Raw genomic sequence first — 19,399 nt, forward strand, 5'->3', positions numbered from 1 at the left:
CCAGCTCTCTCTCTCTATGTGTCTCTCTCGCTCTTTCTCTTTGCACGAGACGCTCTAACAGAGAGTTCTCACAATAAAAAAAAAATCCCTTTCAACCCCAACCCCCCCCAAAAAAAGAAGTAAACAAAAAAAAAAGAAAAAACAAAACCACACCATTCTCTTCCCCTCTTACCTTTCATAGCTGAAATCACAAAATACATCATTAAGCTCGGTGGTCCATAGGCGAGCGGTATCGCGAGTGCTAGCTCAAGCAGTCCACTGCTGTTTCAGCAGCAGCTGGCCAGCATAGCTCTGCCGCTCAGCTGCGCTCGCATGACCACACCAGAATCCATGTGACTATGACATCAGCGCTCCCTCACTCTTGGGCCCGCCCCTGGGTTGTGATTGGCAGAGGAGGTGGCCAATGAAAGTGGAGGGGAGGGAAAACAGGGGGTTGGGTCTTTTTCTACAGACTGCAGTGGCTGTGACCGGGGCTGATGGGATGGGTGAGGGGAGTACGGGGCGGCTGTCACTGTCTCTTGTGCTTTATCGCAAACAAGAGAAAGTCATAACAGAAACACAATAACAAGGTTTTTTTTTTTGTTGTTTTTTTTTTTTTTTCAGCTCGCAATCATGATGATAAAACGACTGAGAGAATGGTTAGTGGGACACAAAAAGTAAGCACTTGTATAAAAAAAGGACAAATAAGACGTGGTTTACAATGATTTTATATATATATATTAATATGGCTATATATTATTCAATTATTATTACAGAAACAAAACAATTTTTAAGCACTCAATCCAGAGCGACTGAGATAATTTTTGGTGGGATATATTATAAATATTATAAAATGTTTACATTTATTATGTATAGTGTCATTATTAAATATTTTTAAAGTGCTAAATTACAGAAGCATGCCACGAATAACTTAGGACCTATTTGTAATTTCAAAATTGAATATTTGATAAATATTCAACAAACTGTCTTTCTACAGATTGTTAATTAATGTTCATTATATATACACATACATTCTGATAAATCATTGAATTTTTTTTTTTTATTTAATATATACAATTCAATATTTTACTACATCTATCTATCTATCTATCTATCTATCTATCTATCTATCTATCTATCTGTCTGTCTGTCTGTCTGTCTGTCATTTAAAATTTCAACAAATCTAGATTAATTACTTGACCTCACTAATCGAATAATTGGTTGTCGAGTTATCTAGTTGTTCATCGTGACCCATTCTAAGCAACTAATTTCTTAAACAATTTTTTATAAGTTCAATTAGTAGACTGTACCATAGTGTAATTTACTGGACACCCATTCTTCACAGGTCCCGGGACATTTTCCCTCCAGACAATTGCCCTGTCATCTCTAGTATGAATGCGTGTATATTTCATGTAACTAATGCTCTGGCAAAGCATAGCTTATTTTATCATGCCAATAAAGATGTTGAACGAAACAGTAGGGGCAGAAAAAGGCGAGAATCAAAAAAAGAATCATGTTTTTCTTTTGTCTTGGCGCTGTGACGGCAGTCTCTCTCTTCCTGTGTGCTAATATTAGACGGGCAGATGAGACTGCAAGCAACTCCAGATGTTTTCGGAGAGAGAGAGAGCGAGCGAGAGCGTGTCACTGGCCATTTCTCTGACCTTCCTCCAGTAGGCTGGTTTCATCTTTTCCTCTCTCGCTGCTCGGTGTCCTGCCTGCTGAGAGAGGCGCTCACACGGGCTGCCCTGGCAGCGGAGCTCCAGAAGATAGCAGGAGAGAGAGGAAGAGAGAGGGACTCATACTGATCCTCCCACCACACAGTGACTGTCTGATGAGCTTCACTATCTCACCAGCCTTTTCATTTTCTCTCTCCATCGCTCCGTCGGAGACCCCCTCCCTCTCGTGAGCGCTCTCTTTCTCTCTAATAATCTGCTCAGACTTCTTAGCAGCTGGCTGCTCATGATTCTGGTCTTAGAGAGAGCTTGCTCCGGCCACAAACCAAACCCAGCTCCATTTTGAGCCTTATAAATAAGCCCCTGCTCTTCTCATCTCCGCCCTGGACTAACGTGAATCTCAGATAGCAATATTTCAGTGCATTTAAAGAGAGAGAGAAAAAATATTACTGAAGCATCTGAAGCATGACCTCTAATAAAAATCCTTTTATTGAATGATCTACTAAATATACTTATATAATGTATTAATTCCCTTTATTCAAATTAAGTTGATATTTTATATGATAAAGTGAAAATTTGTTTTGCAATTACCCAATCAATATTTAAAAATTGCAATAATAGCAATATTCAAGCCCTTTAATAAAAGTACTGCTGAACAATTTACTAAAACATACACCTTTTCACCTTCAATATATACATTTAAATTTAATATGTCACAAACATTTACAAGAGTAACTATAATTTACACGAAAAACCACAGTAACTTGATGTTAAAAATAATTAAATAAATAATAAACAAAACAAAACAACACGAAACAAAAAAGATTTGAAATTTGGAGTTCCCTTATTCATTTGTTAGGCCTTTGCTGTTGCTGTACCCAAAGTTTTGTTATAAGCTGTAAAGTAACAGCAGTATTTTAATAGAAAATACTGCATGGTTTACACAGTAGATTTATTTTAATTTAGAGTTATAAATATGTTTGTATGTGTGGTAGGCTAAAGGTAAAATCATTGTTTACCTGCATGGCTGCGGTTGCTATGCTAATTTAACACTAAATTAGCAGGAATAACTGCGCTGTGAATCCCCTGAATAAAAAACTAAAATGCAAATACACACTCCGCACCTGATGCCATAAATCTCTGAAATTACCGTCTGATCACGACCTCTTGTGTGATCCATTAGAGGCAGCGAAAATAAATTAACTCATGTTATGTCAACACTAATCCGTCAACGGTCTCCGCTTAATAAGCAAAATATAATTTCCCCTCCATGATTATCAAATGAGGTGTATCATAGCTGAAAATTAGCTACGTTGAAAGTTGCATTAGCTGCCGTGGAGGTAGTTTAGCTAGTGTCACGCTGTGCTGTTAGCATTAGTGTTAGCGGTGGGCTGTTTTGCTTCTATTAGGCTACTGTGTTTTTGTCTGCGTGGTGCTCGTGCTCTTTGGTGAGTGAGTCCGACTGCAGCTTGAGGTAAGGTTAAACTGCTTCGCTCTGTCGAGATACTTGTGGTCGGTACAGTGCTGTGATTAGAGCAGACTGCTGAGAGAAAGGCTTTCAGAACAGCATGCTGTAGCCTCTGGGCAGTGCAGTTCAGTCGCGCACGTGTGTACGTGGAGTGGAAAAAAGGCTACATGTGCACTTGCATGCAAAAACTAACAGCACGTTTTCGTCTTCCTAAACCTTTAGATCTCAGTGCGATAACCCCAGATTAGACTACAAACGAGTTATCAGTAATGGTGGAAAAAAGATGACTGTGGCTTTGAGAGTTGCTGATGAAAAGGATAGTGGAACATTTGTCTTGTCATGTGTGTGAATGTTTACAGCCGTGGGTAACTGTAGCTCAGACAATGAACTTCTTGACTTTGCATATACATTACCGCATGATATAACCACCATGCCACTCATTATAAGGCCGATGAGTATCAGTGATATACAAAAGCATCGGTCTCTACAAACACTAGGCATTTAGACCAGTGAGGCATTTCAAACCACAAGCTGTAATTTCCTAGTGTGTCCCCAACCAGTCACTGGAGATGTTGGCATCTCAAAGGTGTCAAAAATCAAACTGTGAAGAACTGCAACAATCAATGGAGGAATTAAGTGGCGTTAATGACAACAGCTGCCACCAGACAGGCCTCGTCTTCTCCACTCCATGCCCTGGAATGCATTTCCCCTCCTTTCAAACCCAGCTTTCCCATACTCAGAACTAAGGCCTGTGGAGTTTGATGGTAGTCTCAGAAGACATTGCCTATTTTCAGGCAATGAATTGATTGAATTGCTTTGCTCAATCAAAGCACTAACCCAACCCAGTGACCGTGAACCACCAAGTAGGACATGTTCCTGGATTAGCATCCTTATTGCAACCTTCCAATCAACCGATCAGATTTTAGGGTTAAGGAAAAGGTTATGGTTAGGGGTCAGAGTCTTGAAGAATGTTCTTCTAAATCAGCAGTTTCCTTCAGATTTATGGTTTGGATTTGGTATTAGGAACTTTGGAGAGGAACGTTGTTTCAGGACCAACAAAAGCAATGGATCCAGGAACACGTTCTATCATGGCGACCAAAGAATTTAACCCTACAACTGGTCACCTTGATTATGCTCCTGGATCAACATGTTTTGTTGACCCTGGAACAACATTCTGTCTAAAAACAAAGTCTCACTCTTATGCCCACCCCTACATTTAACCCTACTCATAACTGACCCATACAATCAAAGGGAAGTTATAAGTGACTAAGAATGGTGTAGAAACCCCTAATCCTGACATTAACTACTCACGTTCCCTCAAGTCTGATTGGAATATTGTTGATGTTGATCCAGGAACATGTTCTACCAGGTGAAATCACATTCATCCCCTTGAAACCAACCAAAAATTGGTTGATGTTAACATTGTTCTAAGAACAACAACAGATGTTGATCCAGCAACATCCCATTTTTGTAAATCACATGAAATATAATACAAGGTGAATGAGCTTAGGAAAGTGTACAGCTGCTGTTTACTTCAACCTTTCTTTGCCTCAAGCATAGCTACAATCCAATCTGGTTCTTCATAAAACATTAGCAAAGAACCTTAACCCAACAAGACGATCTTCTAACCAATTTATTATATCAAATATTGGCCAGGCGTGGGTGTACCCCTACAGTGGCCCAGCGAGGGCTAAAGGTGGGCTCTGTCAATCTCGTTTCCATGTAAAAACGGCAGCCCTAGTCAAGTGTCTGGCTCTCCACCTCCTGATTAATTCAAGCAAATGTATTTATTGTAAACAACCCCTGTGGGATGGAATTCAATTGAAAGGGGACGCAGAGCATCCACTGGTGCCCCCGAGGAGCCAGGCAGAGGACTGCAGCCGATAATGGGCTCATTAGGAGTCTGTCAGTAGCATCCCACGCACGGGCAGAACAGCAGCTGATCCTCTATCCTCTTTAACTCCTGCCTCTCCTCAACACTGAAACCACAGCTCCATGGCAGGAAGGAGTTTGCTTTATTGGAACACATAGAATGCAACTGCAGACAAAACAAATGAAACCGTTTAAGTGTGAATGATTCATCAGTACAATATTAAAAAGAAAAAAGTTTGTTTTTAGAATGTTTCAAAATGTAGAAACTACTTTTCTTCTCATGCAAAAGAGGTATTAGAACTGGAACATACTGATTACTTACAGGTTTAATAAATGGGAGGAATCATTCCATTAAATAAAATGCTACAACTTTTTTAAATAAAATGCTAAAGTGAAGAGGATAATGGTCTCACCGAGACAGATGTCACATATGTGAGAAGAGATTTACAGGAAGGAACTAATATCAGTCTATCAACAGCATACATCCAACAACATGATCACCAGATAGAGTCCAAAGCTACTGCTTTATCTGGATTAAGCCAAGAGCTTCTGTTACAGACCACCCTGACGAGAGTAACACCAGATACATCACAGAAGTGCCACTTTCTCATAGTAATGCCAAAAGTGACATGGCAGCCAGTTTAGACCATCACTGAGTTAACAAGTCCCCCTAAATACACGCCAACAACCTCAATATGGATCAGTTTAATACATACACCTAAGAGTGCGGGGGCACAATATCAAACCGTAAGTGCACGAGCCCGTATAAAACAATCATAAACCAATTTAGAGCCATTCCAGGCAATTTCCTGTGGCTTCCATCTGAGAAGAGGACTTCAATAAATCACTCCGACAACAAGGGGAATATCTATTTCCAGGATAAATAGACAAGACTATTGGGCTTCTTTTCTTTGAAAGAGAGGGAAACGTTACAGAAGGAGTTCAAACACAAAAAGTGGAAAGGATTCAGAGAATTAGCATGCTTTTTTCTTTCTTTCTTTTTTTCTTTTGAGAAACACTTAGTTTATTTTCAAGATCATTTTTAGCACTGATTTAATAATCCAGAAATGTAGGTTGGGGATATCTAATTGAGATGTTTGATCATGCTTAACCACCACAAAATGTTCTTAAATAATCAGCTAGCCACCAACAGGAAGTGTTCGATTTCTAAAGACCACTCTCTTTTAAAGACTCTGTGGGACCTCAAATTTCACAATGTCGTGTTTGAGTCTCACAGAAGATGAAGAAAGAGGGTAATATGACCTAAATGAATCCCCTCGTCAAGATCCAGACAAAGTGCTCCCACTTGCACCGAACAAAACCCCAAAATGGGTTTCTTCGTTAGTGTGCAGTATAATGACACTATGCTCCAAAGAATGACTTTTGAGTTTTGGAAGCAATTATTGAAAAATGGGCCAGTAAGATTGCTTTCATTTCACGTTTTGGATACCACTTTGGGGAGACGACATAAAATAAAATATTGCCAAATACCCACTTGCTAGCCTAAAGTAAAGTTCACAGTTTGTGCAGGATGGATCCATGCTTTCATGTTCTTTATGCCAAATCCTGACCCTACCATCTGAATGTTGCAGCAGAAAAATCGACACTCATCATTTTTCCAATCTTCTATTGTCCAATTTTGGTGAGCCTGCACGAATTGTAGCCTCCGTTTCCTGTTCTTAGTTGATAGGAGCGGCACCCGGTGTGGTCTTCTGCTGCTGAAGCCCATCTGCTTCAGGGTTCGACGTGTTGTGCGTTCAGAGATTATATTCTGCATACCTTGGTTGTAATGAGTGGTTATTTGAGTTACTGTTGCCTTTCTATCATCTCTGACCAGTCTGCCCATTCTCCTCTGACCTCTGACATCAACAAGGCATTTTCGTCCACACAACTGCCGCTCACTGGATATTTTCTCTTTTTCGGACCATTCTCTGTAAACCCTAGAGATAGCTGTGCGTGAAAATCCCAGTAGATCAGCAGTTTTTGAAATACTCAGACCAGCCCGTTTGGCACCAACAAGCATTCCACGTTCAAAGTCACTTAAATCCCCTTTCTTCCCCATTCTGATGCTCGGTTTGAACTTTAGCAAGTCGTCTCAACAACTAGCCTAAAAAATACTAGCTGCCACCATATTGGCTGATTAGCAATTTGTGTTACCAAGCTATTGAATAGGTGTACCTAAAAACGTGGCCATATATGTATATGTATATGTATATGTATATGTATATATATATATATATATGTATATGTATATATATATATATATACATTCACTGTAGGCCTTTGTTCAAACTCTGTATGGCATACTATGGGTTTTCCAACTAAGAAACATTTCTTTTTCCAAAAAAAATAAAAAAATACATTTACAAAATCATCAAAATGTAATTGTGCTGTAAGCAAAGATTAATAATCAACAAAATAAAATGAGCCAAGTCACCAGACGAAATGTCTAGAGCAAATACAAACAGACTTGCCAAGAACAAAGCGCAGAGACCAGAGACAGAAAGCTCTATTTGACATGTTACTCAAACAAATCTCCAATCCTCCTCTACACTGAGCGTGTTTACTTCAAATTAAATTTGAACCCTTCCAGGTATTAATAATATGGAGACATTTGGCAGTAAACAATTTGATAAGCATTAAACTCCCCTTGTGCTCAGTCTAATTGAAAACATCAGATGGCCCCAAGCGGCTGTTTGCTTGCTGTTGCCGTCGATGTTGTCGCTGCTCGGTTAGTTTTAATAGAGCAGAGATGTCAAACCAATTTCTTTGTCTTTGGGCATTTTCTCGTGTTGCCGACGTGGCTGAAAGAGACAAACAAATAAATGTGTTTATGAGATTAATTTGTGAGAGGCTGTCAAGGTGAGCTGCGAATCGCTAATAGCAAGGACAAAAAAGAAAAAAAAAAACTCAGAGGACCAAGGTGAAAACACTTCAAAAATGAGAAGAAGTGCCTCAGGTTTGGGATCCTATTTGAGATCGTATCAACCGATAGATTTAACCGACTGGAGGATTTGTGCTTCACTATGGTAAATGTGTATTGCCTTAGAGCTTAAGAAAGGAGAATAAAAAACAAGTTCTTCTGTCTCAAAAAATATGAGAAGATCTCATCCAACACTTTGGAAAGAGAGTTTGAAAGCAGGATACGAAGAGGAGGAGGAGGAGGAGGGGACATAGCACCATGTACCGTGGTCTGAACAGGGGCCAGGAAGAGACGTTCAGCATCCTAATGATCTCTTTCTTCCTCCCCGCATGAAGCTCCCTCTCCCTGCAAAGAGGAAGTGGAGGTGATTGGAAGGGAAACCTCGCCAGCGACTCTACAGGAAATAGGTCAGGTGATTTTGGGTGTGATGATTATGGTCATAACTAGGCATGAGGGATAGGTAATGGCCCTTCTTATCCTTCATGTGGAGCGTCGGCGGTCGCGACGACTGTCGCGGGCAAAAAGCATGATTATGTTTTTCTTCGCGTGCCCGCTATGACTGCTGTACGAGCGCCGCCGACTTCTGAAAAGGGCAGCGGGGGAGCGTGGCCTTTGAGGGGGAAGTTAACGAATGAACTTCATTATTGAGGAGCATACCGGGGAGACCCCCTGGAGCGTGTGATGTATTACCCTGTGTCAAAAAAAAACATGCAACGTCCTCCCCCAACACACACCACAGTCTACAAATCCTCAATGCCAAACGATTACATCAAATCTGGAAGAAGGGATAGGTGAACAGAGAAAAAGTGTACTTGGGATTGAGAGAAAAATAAACAGAAGATAAAGGCATGTATATTTACAAAAACTGAAAAAAAGGATGAAAAAATAAAAGTTTACTTTTACTTATAGATTTTGTGAGAAATATAAAAAATAATGGGAGAAATTGGCAGCTGTACATTACAAAGAAATAAAAGGGGAAAATGAACAAATAAACAAACAAAACAATCAAAAGTTTACTTCAAAGTTGAACATATAAAATAAAAGAAAAAAAATAATAAAAAAAGAAAAAACTAAAGTAAAGAAAATATTTTCTTAAGATGCCATGTGGAAAAAAAGACACAAGAAAGTGCCAGCTGTACAAAATGTCACACACTAACTAACTAACTAACTAAACAAACATACTGAAAGAAGATGTGGGTTAAAAAAAATCATAGTAAATTAATGGCCTACTTAAATATTTTTTTTATATTTTTTATACTAAAATAATAGAATAAAATAAAAAAATAATGTGTTATAACCCAGGATGCTATACAAATAAACAACTCTAAAAGACAGGTGTGTGTAAATGAAAAGTTCACTTGAGATGCCATGTGAAAAATAAAAAGAGTACCACAAGAAAGGCTGCGCATAACGACAAAAGAAAAAAAATAAACAAATTTGAAAAAAAAGAAATGAGTAAGCAAGTAATAAGAGCAGTGCAAAAAGGGAAACTATATAGTAAAAAGAAAGGAAAGAAAACATATATATATAAAAAAGAAACAAGTATGAGCAAAAAAGTGACTGAAAAATAAAAAGTGACATTATAAAATATGTTGTAGATATCGGGGAAAACCCTGAAAAACAACTCTGAAAGAAAAGAGGACACTCAATGTCTGTATATAAAAAAGAGTTATGTAAGAAAAGGGCAGCTGAACATACAGGGAAAACTGGCAAAACCAGAAAAAAGAATGAGTAAATCATTACCTAAAATGACTTAATCTTAATATTGCATAAGATAGAAGATAAGTCTGTTACAAATAAATCTAGAACATTTAAGAGAAAACCAAAAACATCATTTGCATGTACATGTTGTTGTTGTTGCTGCTACCTGTTCTCTGGTCCATGAAAGTACTTTCCAAGTTATAAGGTCAAAATGGCTTTCAACCACAACAGTGCCATGCAGTGACTCTTCTCGTTAGTTTTAAAGTCAGAGGTGCGTCACTCTACCACAGAGCAGAAGACCGCAGCGACCCTCCGCCTCTCTAAACACATTTTCAACTCATTATGCATTGTCCTGAAAGTTTCCCTCCAACTAAAACACCAATATAGTCCTCCAAGATACCATAGCGGCGAGAGAGGCTTTACCCTCAAGATTGAGGGAGTTCTTGAGGCTACGATACTCCTTGAATCTGGCCCTTTCGGAAGACCCAAAACAAATCTTTTTCTTTCTTCCCTTCTGTTTTTGAGCTCCTGGTCAGAGGGCTTTCGGCTTTTCTCTTTTACTGTTGACTTATGAGTATGCCAGGGGGTTTGGGAGCTATTTATCACGGGCCTGGCTCGTCCTGCACCCTCACACATTAGTAATGTTCTCCACCGAGGAGTAGGCCTGTCACAGCTCTCTTCCCCCAGAACCTTTGAACAAGGTAGGTCACGGCGAGGCCTCATGCATGCCCCACTTTTAGTCTTTCACGACACCTTTAAGTTCGCACAGGCCCGTTCGGACAGAGTCGGCCTAGGGGCATCATAGCTACGGAGAGACGCAGAAGTAGCGTTAGATCTTTTCACTGTGATTTTGAAATACAGATTATCGAAAAAGAAAAAATGTAGGGCAGGGACTTGGTTCTACTCATTGATTGTTGAATACATTTTGAGATGTGGATGTTGCACTTAAAACTGGAGGCAGACAAATGTGAGCTTGATGGGGCAGGAAAATCCAGTTAGAAAATATCAACAACAAAAAACAAACAGAAAACACATATGTATGGATGAATTGTTCACAATGAAATATGGAAGTTTTTTTCTGGCATGGGATAAAAATCTAAAATAAAAAAGGTAACTGAAAATTTGTATCTGTTTTTCTTGAAATTCTGAGTTTATATTGACTTTTTATTACCTCATTTTTATAATTTTTCATTAAAAAAAGCATGATATAAATTCTGAATTGCAATATATAAACTCAGAACAACTGAAAAAAAAAAAGTCAGAAATCTTGCAAAGTACTTTAAATTCTGAGCTTAAACCTCACAAATCTGTTTTGTTTGTTTGTTTCTGCTATGAAATAAAAAAAGTAATTACAACTTTTTATCTCATAATTCTGACTTTTCTTCTTAGAACCGCAAGTTTTTATCTCGCAATTGCAAATTATAAACTTCCAACTTTTCCTCTCAGTCCTGTGAGTTTGAATCTCGCAATTGGGAATCCAAATCGCAACTGAGAGTTTATATCTCGCAGTTCTGACTTTATATCTTACAATTTTGACTTTATTCCTCACAATTTTGACTATATCTTGCAATTGTTTAATCCTGTCGCAGAAGCACACTACCATTATAAAATCTATAACATGCATTTGGAAAAAGGATTTTTATTTCACGCTGACTTTAAAGTGCAACGCATTTCAGTATTTGCATTACCTGCAAAAAAAAAAAAAAAAAAAAAAAAAAAAAAAATACCATTATGAAAAACTAATACTATTACATTACACAATAAAAAAAAAAAAAAATTTGTTATTAAAAATGTCACACTTAATTTAGTGTATTACTTGCTGTTTCTTTGAAGCTGAATATAAGATTTACTAGCAATATCTGTGTGAGTGATTTTTTTCAGTGTGGGAATAGAGCTTAAGATCTTGCTGCTGCTAGGAACATTATCAATTGAGCTACAAGAACTGAAAAGTATGTGACAAAAAACATTCAACGAAGGTTTTCTGAGTAAAATGTGGGGTGAAAAGAGGTCTCCTATAATCAGCAAGCGAAGCGGTAACCTCATTGGGGGAATTAAAAAAAAAATCCCCCAACCTTAAGACCACTTCTTATGTCTCTTCCTGTTTTCAGATTTGTCATTTTATTTTCAGCTTGGACGACAAATGCAGTTTGAAACCAAAACATGGGATTAAGGGATAAAGTTGCTGTGCGTCGACCTTGATTCGGTAATCCAGTACATTATTGGGTAAATGTACATTTCTCAAGAACACAACTCCTAAAGGAGCGTAATCTCTCTCTCTTACGACAGCTTCGTAATGCTACACAAAATGAGATGAGTGCTTCTTTCTGCGAATCAATCTAACTTAAAATTCCTCTTGAGCTATTTGTAATCTGTGAGGCTAAGGAATGTAATATTAAAGGCACCCAAAAGTGAAACATTCATGTCATTTTACTTTTTCTGTGAAAAACAAAAGGAGATATTTAGTAGAACATCCTGGCTGCTCTTTTACATACAGTGAAAGTGAATGGGTATGGATGCTGTCAAGCTCAAAAAATGACATAAAAGACATTTAAAAAGTATTCTATATTACTTTTTTGCTTTATTCCAGGTCTAAATAGATTTGTGTGACAAACCGACCAAAATTTAAGTCTTTTAAAGCACATAGATCTGTCTGAGACAAAAAAGATTTAAAGCTATGATGGATGTGAATATGTTCATCCATATGTTTTTTTTTTAATACTTACTTAAAACTGCTATATGGTTTCCGAACACATAGAATATAGTTTGTGAGATTGGTAGAATACTTTTATGTTGCTAACTTGCTAAACTTTTTTTTGTGTTATCTGGAAGAAAGAATAACATACATTAAAAAAAAAATGTTAGAAATTATATGAATATGAACAATAATTACTATTCATTTACAAGAATTATGCTTGTGAAATGGTTCTTGAGACTTATGTTCAAGATTTGTACACTTTTTCTGTGTTTGTCCGTAATGTATATGGCAGGGTGAGACCGATTTGAATTATGCAAGCAGAAATTAAAAAGGCGAGCTCTTTAATGACCGTGTGGTGAAAAATGAAGTTGATCTTTGGAGCGAGTCCACCACATCATTAAGGAGTCTGCCACTTAATCAGAATGGATACAAAGCCGGCAAGGTGCTAAGTGTGCAGGTGGAGTCGCACTGACAACCGCTGATACATTAGAACACTGCAAGGAAAGATGGTACATGTAGAGGAGGGAAAGAGAGAGGGAGGGATGTGTGGTCATTTTTTTCATCCATGCTCACAACCCAAAATGAAAAGTATGTCATCATTTACTCACCTTCATGTCATTCCAAACTTGTACAACTTGGAACACACAGATCGAACAATGTGCTAGTTGCTTCTTTTTATGCAATTACAAAGAATGAGGACTGGATCTTTCAAGCCTCAGAAAGGATGTAAAAGTATCATAAAAGTAGCTAAAAAGAGCTCTATATCACTTATATTTCAAGCCTTCTAAAGCCATATGATAGCTTTGTGTAAGGGCTGTGTTTTAATTTTTGGGTGAACTATCCCTTTAACACAACTTTCAAGAGGACCAAAAGACCCACACAGCTCTATTCACTCAGATACAGCATCTGCAGTCTGTTCTTCTGCGGCTATGAAGTGGTTTTCCAATGGTTTCTAAAGTATCTCTAATATGAAAGACTGATCTCTTTGAAAATCCTAGTCTTTTGCATGGTTTATTCAACAAAATTACAGCTGAATAATTTAGAAACAGAAGTTTTACATGATAATTATAGTTCTCATTATTCCAGAGTGCATAATTGTCTCTGCACTTCTGCAGTTATTACCATTGTAACTCACATAATAAAGATGGTTTGTGAAGAGGCATAATTCTTAAGGTGGAGGCTGACAGTTCAGCATAATATCCTTAATTTTGTAGCAACTCAGCTTTGATTATATATACGTTTGGGGTCAATAACATATTTTACTGCTTTTCAAAGAGCCCTTTTATGCTCACCAAGGCTGCACATATTTGATTAAAAATACAGTAAAAACAGCAATATTGTGGTATATTATTATAATTATAAAATAACTATGTAAATGCAATTTATTTTTGTGATGTAAAGCTAAATTTTCAGCAGACATTACTCCAGCCTTTATTTTTTTTCAGCATTCTTTAAATAGAAAACTGAAAAGAAAAGCATTTATTTAAATTAAAATATTTTGTAACATAATAAATATCTTTACTATCAAAAAGAAAAAAAAAATCTTACTGACCCCACAATTTTGTGAGGAAGAAGATGATGAAAAAAGAAAAGAAAACAGGGATAGGCCTTATGCCATTTAGTCAAAGCTCTGGCTGAGCAAGACTAGGTGCGTGTTTTCAGTGCGTGAACGTGTCTGCTCGCATGCACCAGACCGTAGAGGAAGCTAATGATGGTGCAAGGACATTTCACCAGCACCATCTTAAACATCAGCAGTCAGCCTCCATCAGTGGTGTTCATATCTGCCAGAGCCAGATGACCTCCGTTTCTGTCCTGGCCCATGAATCAAAGCCCTCATTTCATGCTGACATGCTGCACTTGTCGGCCACTGGACGGCTGCGTGAGACAGAAAAGTGATGAGACATGGAGAAAGTGGGGAGTGACGGATAACCCGCTTTAGCTCGTACAAGGCCGTACCACTTCACTGAATGGCTAGCCAGGTGCACTGTGGTGCCGCCCAAGTGCCCACGTAGGCACGTGCCTGTCCGCTGCCACTTGCAGCGATCTGCAAAGCTGTAATCCACCATAGCAGATGGAGCTCTGTATACAATCCACAACAGCAAACAGGCTTTGTGTGCGTGACACATGTCACTCGCCGTTGTTTTTCTAGTTTGACATCTCTTCACAACAAGGTCTTTCAGGTTCAGAGGGACTAACAAAGGGACAGCACGGCTGAAGAAGAGCTGACGAAGCTGAGGGCGGCACAAAGCATGCCTGCCACAGAGGGGAAGAGACAGATTAAGTGACTACAAAGAAACTGAAGGGGGCCCAGTACCCGTCCCTGAGTAACCCCTACTGTAACAACTCCACGCCAGACCCCATCCTTGTCAAAAAGGACACAAAAGCGACCGTCATGCCAAACCTCTCCCATTCAGACACCTTCAGCCAAAGAAGGTGATGGAAGAGCAAAAAAATAGCCTTGGCTCAATTTATACAATTTATGCAAAAAACACATTCACTAAGGCCCATTTGCAATTCGGCAAAATGGCCGACCGTAATGCTTTCGCTGAAAAATGAAGACCTGTCATTTTGTGTGGATGGAAGAAAAAGTATCGAGAGAGAGAGAAGAAAGGGATAAAAATCATGCTGTCCTGGTTTACGACAAATAGATGTCTCTATTGATTTCCTTTTTACTGAAGCGGCCCATCCTTCTCTGTTGTGAATATACTGACCTATTTCTGATAAAAAATGGCAGGCTATTGTGGATTAAAGCAAAGTGTCCAAAAAGAAAATATTCTTTCTATGGCACAAACAAATGGAAAAAAAGATAAAACATAATCTATTGTTAAAATTGGAGAGTGTCAATTTGAATGTGCAGCCTTTTTTTCTGCTGAGTGTCTCGTTGTTTGAGGATGGAAAAACTTCAGGTTTCTGAGGCATGCTGAGAGCGAAATCACTTCGTCAGAAAGCGCACTCCTGGGACGCTCGGTCCATTCAAAACAGTCTCTTCTGACGAGCTTGTGTTCACTTCATTTACCAAGCACTTAGCCAACTGGCATGACAAAAAAATACACCGTAGCATGCTGTGACCATCACTTATCTTGATAGACAACATATAACAAATCTCTTCCATATGTCAGTCTTCACAAAACAAGATGCTGAAGGTCACTCCTTTGTGACTTGTTGCTTTTCGATCTCGTGTCACCATTAAATCCTTTCAATACTTTCCAGCCCTTCATCTGGTGCATATAACCAGTGTTGACGAAATCATCATATAAATGTCTCCACTGAGAGGTTGTACGCAAGCCCTATATGTGCCAAATCAAGACAAAATGATTAAATATATTTCAGCAAATAGGCTGCACCATGCAACTCTCATTTACGTTTTAGCCGTGCAACAGAAATATGTCAGACCACTGCTGGGATGCATTATTGGCTGTGTACAACATGATTATGTTTAATAAATCCCTACAGTGTTAGATTATCCATAGACGGCTCTCATCCAAGTTCCAGCAAATGACCTCGCTACAATGACAACTTATAAATAATAATTCATGAAATGCCATAAAACATCGAACACAAGGAAGTTGTGAAATCCATGTTTGATTAATCATATGAATGGGTACTGTTTATTGTGGTTTTCAGTGTGAGTTTTGAATATATGATTATGCTTTGCCGCTGTTAGTTGACTTCTCTGATCCAGCATGGCTTGTTTAAAGCTCTTCGGTATCTTTCATGTTGTTACTGTATGGTTATTCTATGAAATGGGTGACATTTCAACTTCAATAAGGATATTTTCAATCAAATATTTCCTAAAATTTTAAACATTTTATCAAACAAATAATGTGTTTAAGTGTTAATAAACTGCATTTGTGCGGCTTCACTTGAAAGGAAATAGGAATTTTCTAAAAGGGGTAAATATAATGTTAACAGGATTGACTAACAACCTAGCAGATCAAGTCTTAATTAATTATTAAAGTAAAAATAAATAAATAATTAAAGTTACTTTTTGTTGATGTGTTTAAAAAATGTAACAGAAAACATTGGCATCAGCTATTCATTGTTAGTCATTTTTAAACACACAAGACACCCAAGAGGAATCTGCATTGTGGAATGGTCCATTCATATTTCAGTGAGGTCGCCCTAATGTCTTAATCGTTTGATTGAGATTAGCATGGCTGCCTCTTTGTGAGTCTCTCAGCGGTGGACGGGGTGGTAAACAAATGAACTGGCAAGGGTGAGGCCATGCTTCTCAATAAACACTGACACAGCCTGTCCTCGCTATGGAGACAGATAAGCCTTCTCTACAGCTCTCTCACTCCTATTCTCTCTCCTTTTTCCAGACTCCATTTCAATCAATGTCTTTCCATCACTTTCTTTCTTTTTTTTTTGCCTTTCCTCTAGTTTCCCTCTCTCTCTTTCTTGCATTGGATCAATGTCTCCGCGTCCCCTCGGTCACGACTAACCTGCACGGGACTCAGACGGGCTCCATTAACACTCCGCTACAGTTGTCGCTCTCCCTGTGCCTCCCAAAACAAGCAAATACTTCATTTGCTCAATACCTGTCATCCATGACTAACAGCATCATGGCAGAACAATGCGTTAGGAGAGAATAATTCTCGATAGAATAACAAACCACGGTGTAATACCGAGCCCATTTATCTTCTGCTCTTCATACCCAGAACTGACAACCTTGGAATATCACATAAATCTAGGCAGATTTCCATGTGCATGCAAGTAGATTGCATGTCTGTTATTTGGTATTTGCTGGAAAATAAGACATACATACAAAACAATCTGATTTTGAAGACCCCATGAGTTCAAAATTGTTCAAAGTTGCGTGGCTTTGAGTCCATGTGTCTATATGCTAATATACTCCTAAAAGTTGAACTTTTATCACATATACACATTTATTTAAAATGTAGTCTTTCTCCTCTCAGCAAATACATAAAAAATAGTGATGACTCATCCTGCCCTTGAGGGCGTGTCCAAATTTTTGTCCAATCAAATGGAATTTCCTTACCCAATGCCACTTGCCTCCAACTAGCAATAGTTAAGGCAGCAAATTATGGTTTATAAAGTTTATAATTATGGACTCAACTTCCTTTTTAATTAAGAAATATAATTGATAAGAAATGTTGACACAATAAAGAAAATGCATTCATTAAGTAACTATAAGTAGCTATCAACGAAGCCATTTGCGGATTGTTTTCACAGGGTAAACAGTGTCACCGTGTCCACAATTAAATATCTCCCTATTATATAGTATGCATAAAACAATACGGAAAAAAAGTAGTATGAATTAGTATGTCAAAATGTATAGTATTCAAAAAACAATACACAAAAATGACCTGTACTACTTCCGGCAAAGCATTGAAGAGTGCATTCAATGGACACTTTACTATCCCATGAGGCCATGGAGGAGGATTTACGAATGGAAGTGAAGCAGCGCAACTGACACTGGTAGGTCAGGTGAAAATAACATGGCTGATGTAGTACATCCGAATTTCATTCATACTACCAATATTCATACTATATAGAACTTACTTTTTTTAATGGTCGCTAAGTAGGTTAAAATTATATTTTAGTACATACTCAGTACACCATTTTAGATGCAGCATGTCTCTTTGTGGTGTTTTCAAAACATTGGTCTGTTTGTGTGAATATCCAGACTAGCTCAGCATAGCAACATCATCTCAGCCAATGGCATGAGTTTAAGGCAAGCTATTTGTTTGTTCAACCAGTGCAAACAGTGATGGGGAAACCTGTTTAAAATATTTTTAAAAATCCACAGCACTAATCATTCTGTTCATCTGCTTTTTTTTTTTTTTTCTCTTGTGAGGTGCAGCGACTTGGCGAGACAGATGCTTTCTCTGCCCAAGGATCGGCATTGTGATATGAGAGCTAGGAGACACACACACACATATAGCTAGATCCAAACATACATACGCAAATAAAAGATTACAGCCTAGTCTACTGCTTGTTATCACTTAGTGAATCTTATCAACATGTCGGCCTCCTAGACAGGTTACAACAACACCAACTCATCTCACTAGAGCAGAGACTGGACTCTATTGTAGTTTGAATTCAGAACATAGTCACAGTCTACCAGTGATTTTAATTAAACTCAGACATAATTATATGGGTGTGGGAATAATTAGCAGTGGCAAGTCAGTGGCAGGTAACAATTTCCAGAAGTTTAGTAGTTTCACTGCTACAGACATGAATCACACTTCAAATTATGTGGTTTGTAGAGGGGAGGTGATCTGTTTCTGTAGATTGACATTGAAAGGACCAGAATATCATAAACCTTTTATTTATGCCCTAAATCTCCCATAAACACCCGCATAGTAACATGCGAAAACCACATTTGTCACATTTAGATGACACGTCTTGCACAGGAAAACACCACTGATACTTGCTTCTAGCTAATCAAGGTCATTTATTTTTATTTTTTTTACCCCTGTCTGACAAGCTTAAGCAAAAGAACTTTCCTTAAAAATTAATTTTTGTACTAAAAAGTTCTATGGACCTTTTATAGGACAATATTTTATTTCTGTTATTTATTAAAATTCCTTAGAACACCCTGTTCTTAACGGGAGAATTGAGTACTTAATTCCTGTCCGGTGTTGTGTTTTTCCTCTCAAAGAGCTATTAAACAGCACTGTTTATCTAAGTAAAAGAGTCTTTTGCCAGAATGAACCACATGGCCTTGCAGTAGCACTATATAAAAAGGCCACCCATAAAACTGTCAAGTTCAAACGTAAAGCAAAACCATACATGAAACTGAGCTGTAAAACAGAGCCTGTGGGGAGTGTTTCACAGTCAATGTTTATGCCACATTCTCAAATGACTTGGGAGCATCTGTTCTAACAATACAAACAACAGCTATAAGATAATTTGATAAAAAAAAGTCAATTTGAAAAGTGAAATTTGCACTTGTCACTTATTCTGCAGTTTATTCTGTTTTAAAAGCATAACTTTTTATATATTATTTTTGCCCTTTTACTGATAGGACGTGATTGTGGGGGGTGGGGGGGGTGTATTAATTTTTTATTTTATTTTTTTTGGGGGGGGGGGGGGGGCGTTTGTTGGTTGGGGGTTGTGAA

The 19,399-nt window shown here is 38.1% G+C and overlaps 1 protein-coding gene across 2 annotated transcripts in view; it reads right to left on the reverse strand.

Annotated features, from left to right (window-relative positions):
• Positions 1–19,399, reverse strand: part of roraa (RAR-related orphan receptor A, paralog a) — a 283,466-nt gene that overhangs the window by 63,645 nt on the left and 200,422 nt on the right. The window contains exon 1 of one of the 2 annotated variants that reach the window (XM_042752917.1): positions 173–339. The exons of the other annotated variant lie outside the window; for it this stretch is intronic. Coding sequence (XP_042608851.1) covers positions 173–203 — 31 coding nt within the window. The 5' untranslated portion in view covers positions 204–339. Of the gene's footprint in view, positions 1–172; positions 340–19,399 lie in introns of those variants that run through there. 2 annotated transcript variants of the gene reach the window in all.

Source organism: Cyprinus carpio, chromosome B25 (assembly GCF_018340385.1).
Source record: "Cyprinus carpio isolate SPL01 chromosome B25, ASM1834038v1, whole genome shotgun sequence".
In the NCBI taxonomy this organism is placed as follows: domain Eukaryota; kingdom Metazoa; phylum Chordata; class Actinopteri; order Cypriniformes; family Cyprinidae; genus Cyprinus; species Cyprinus carpio.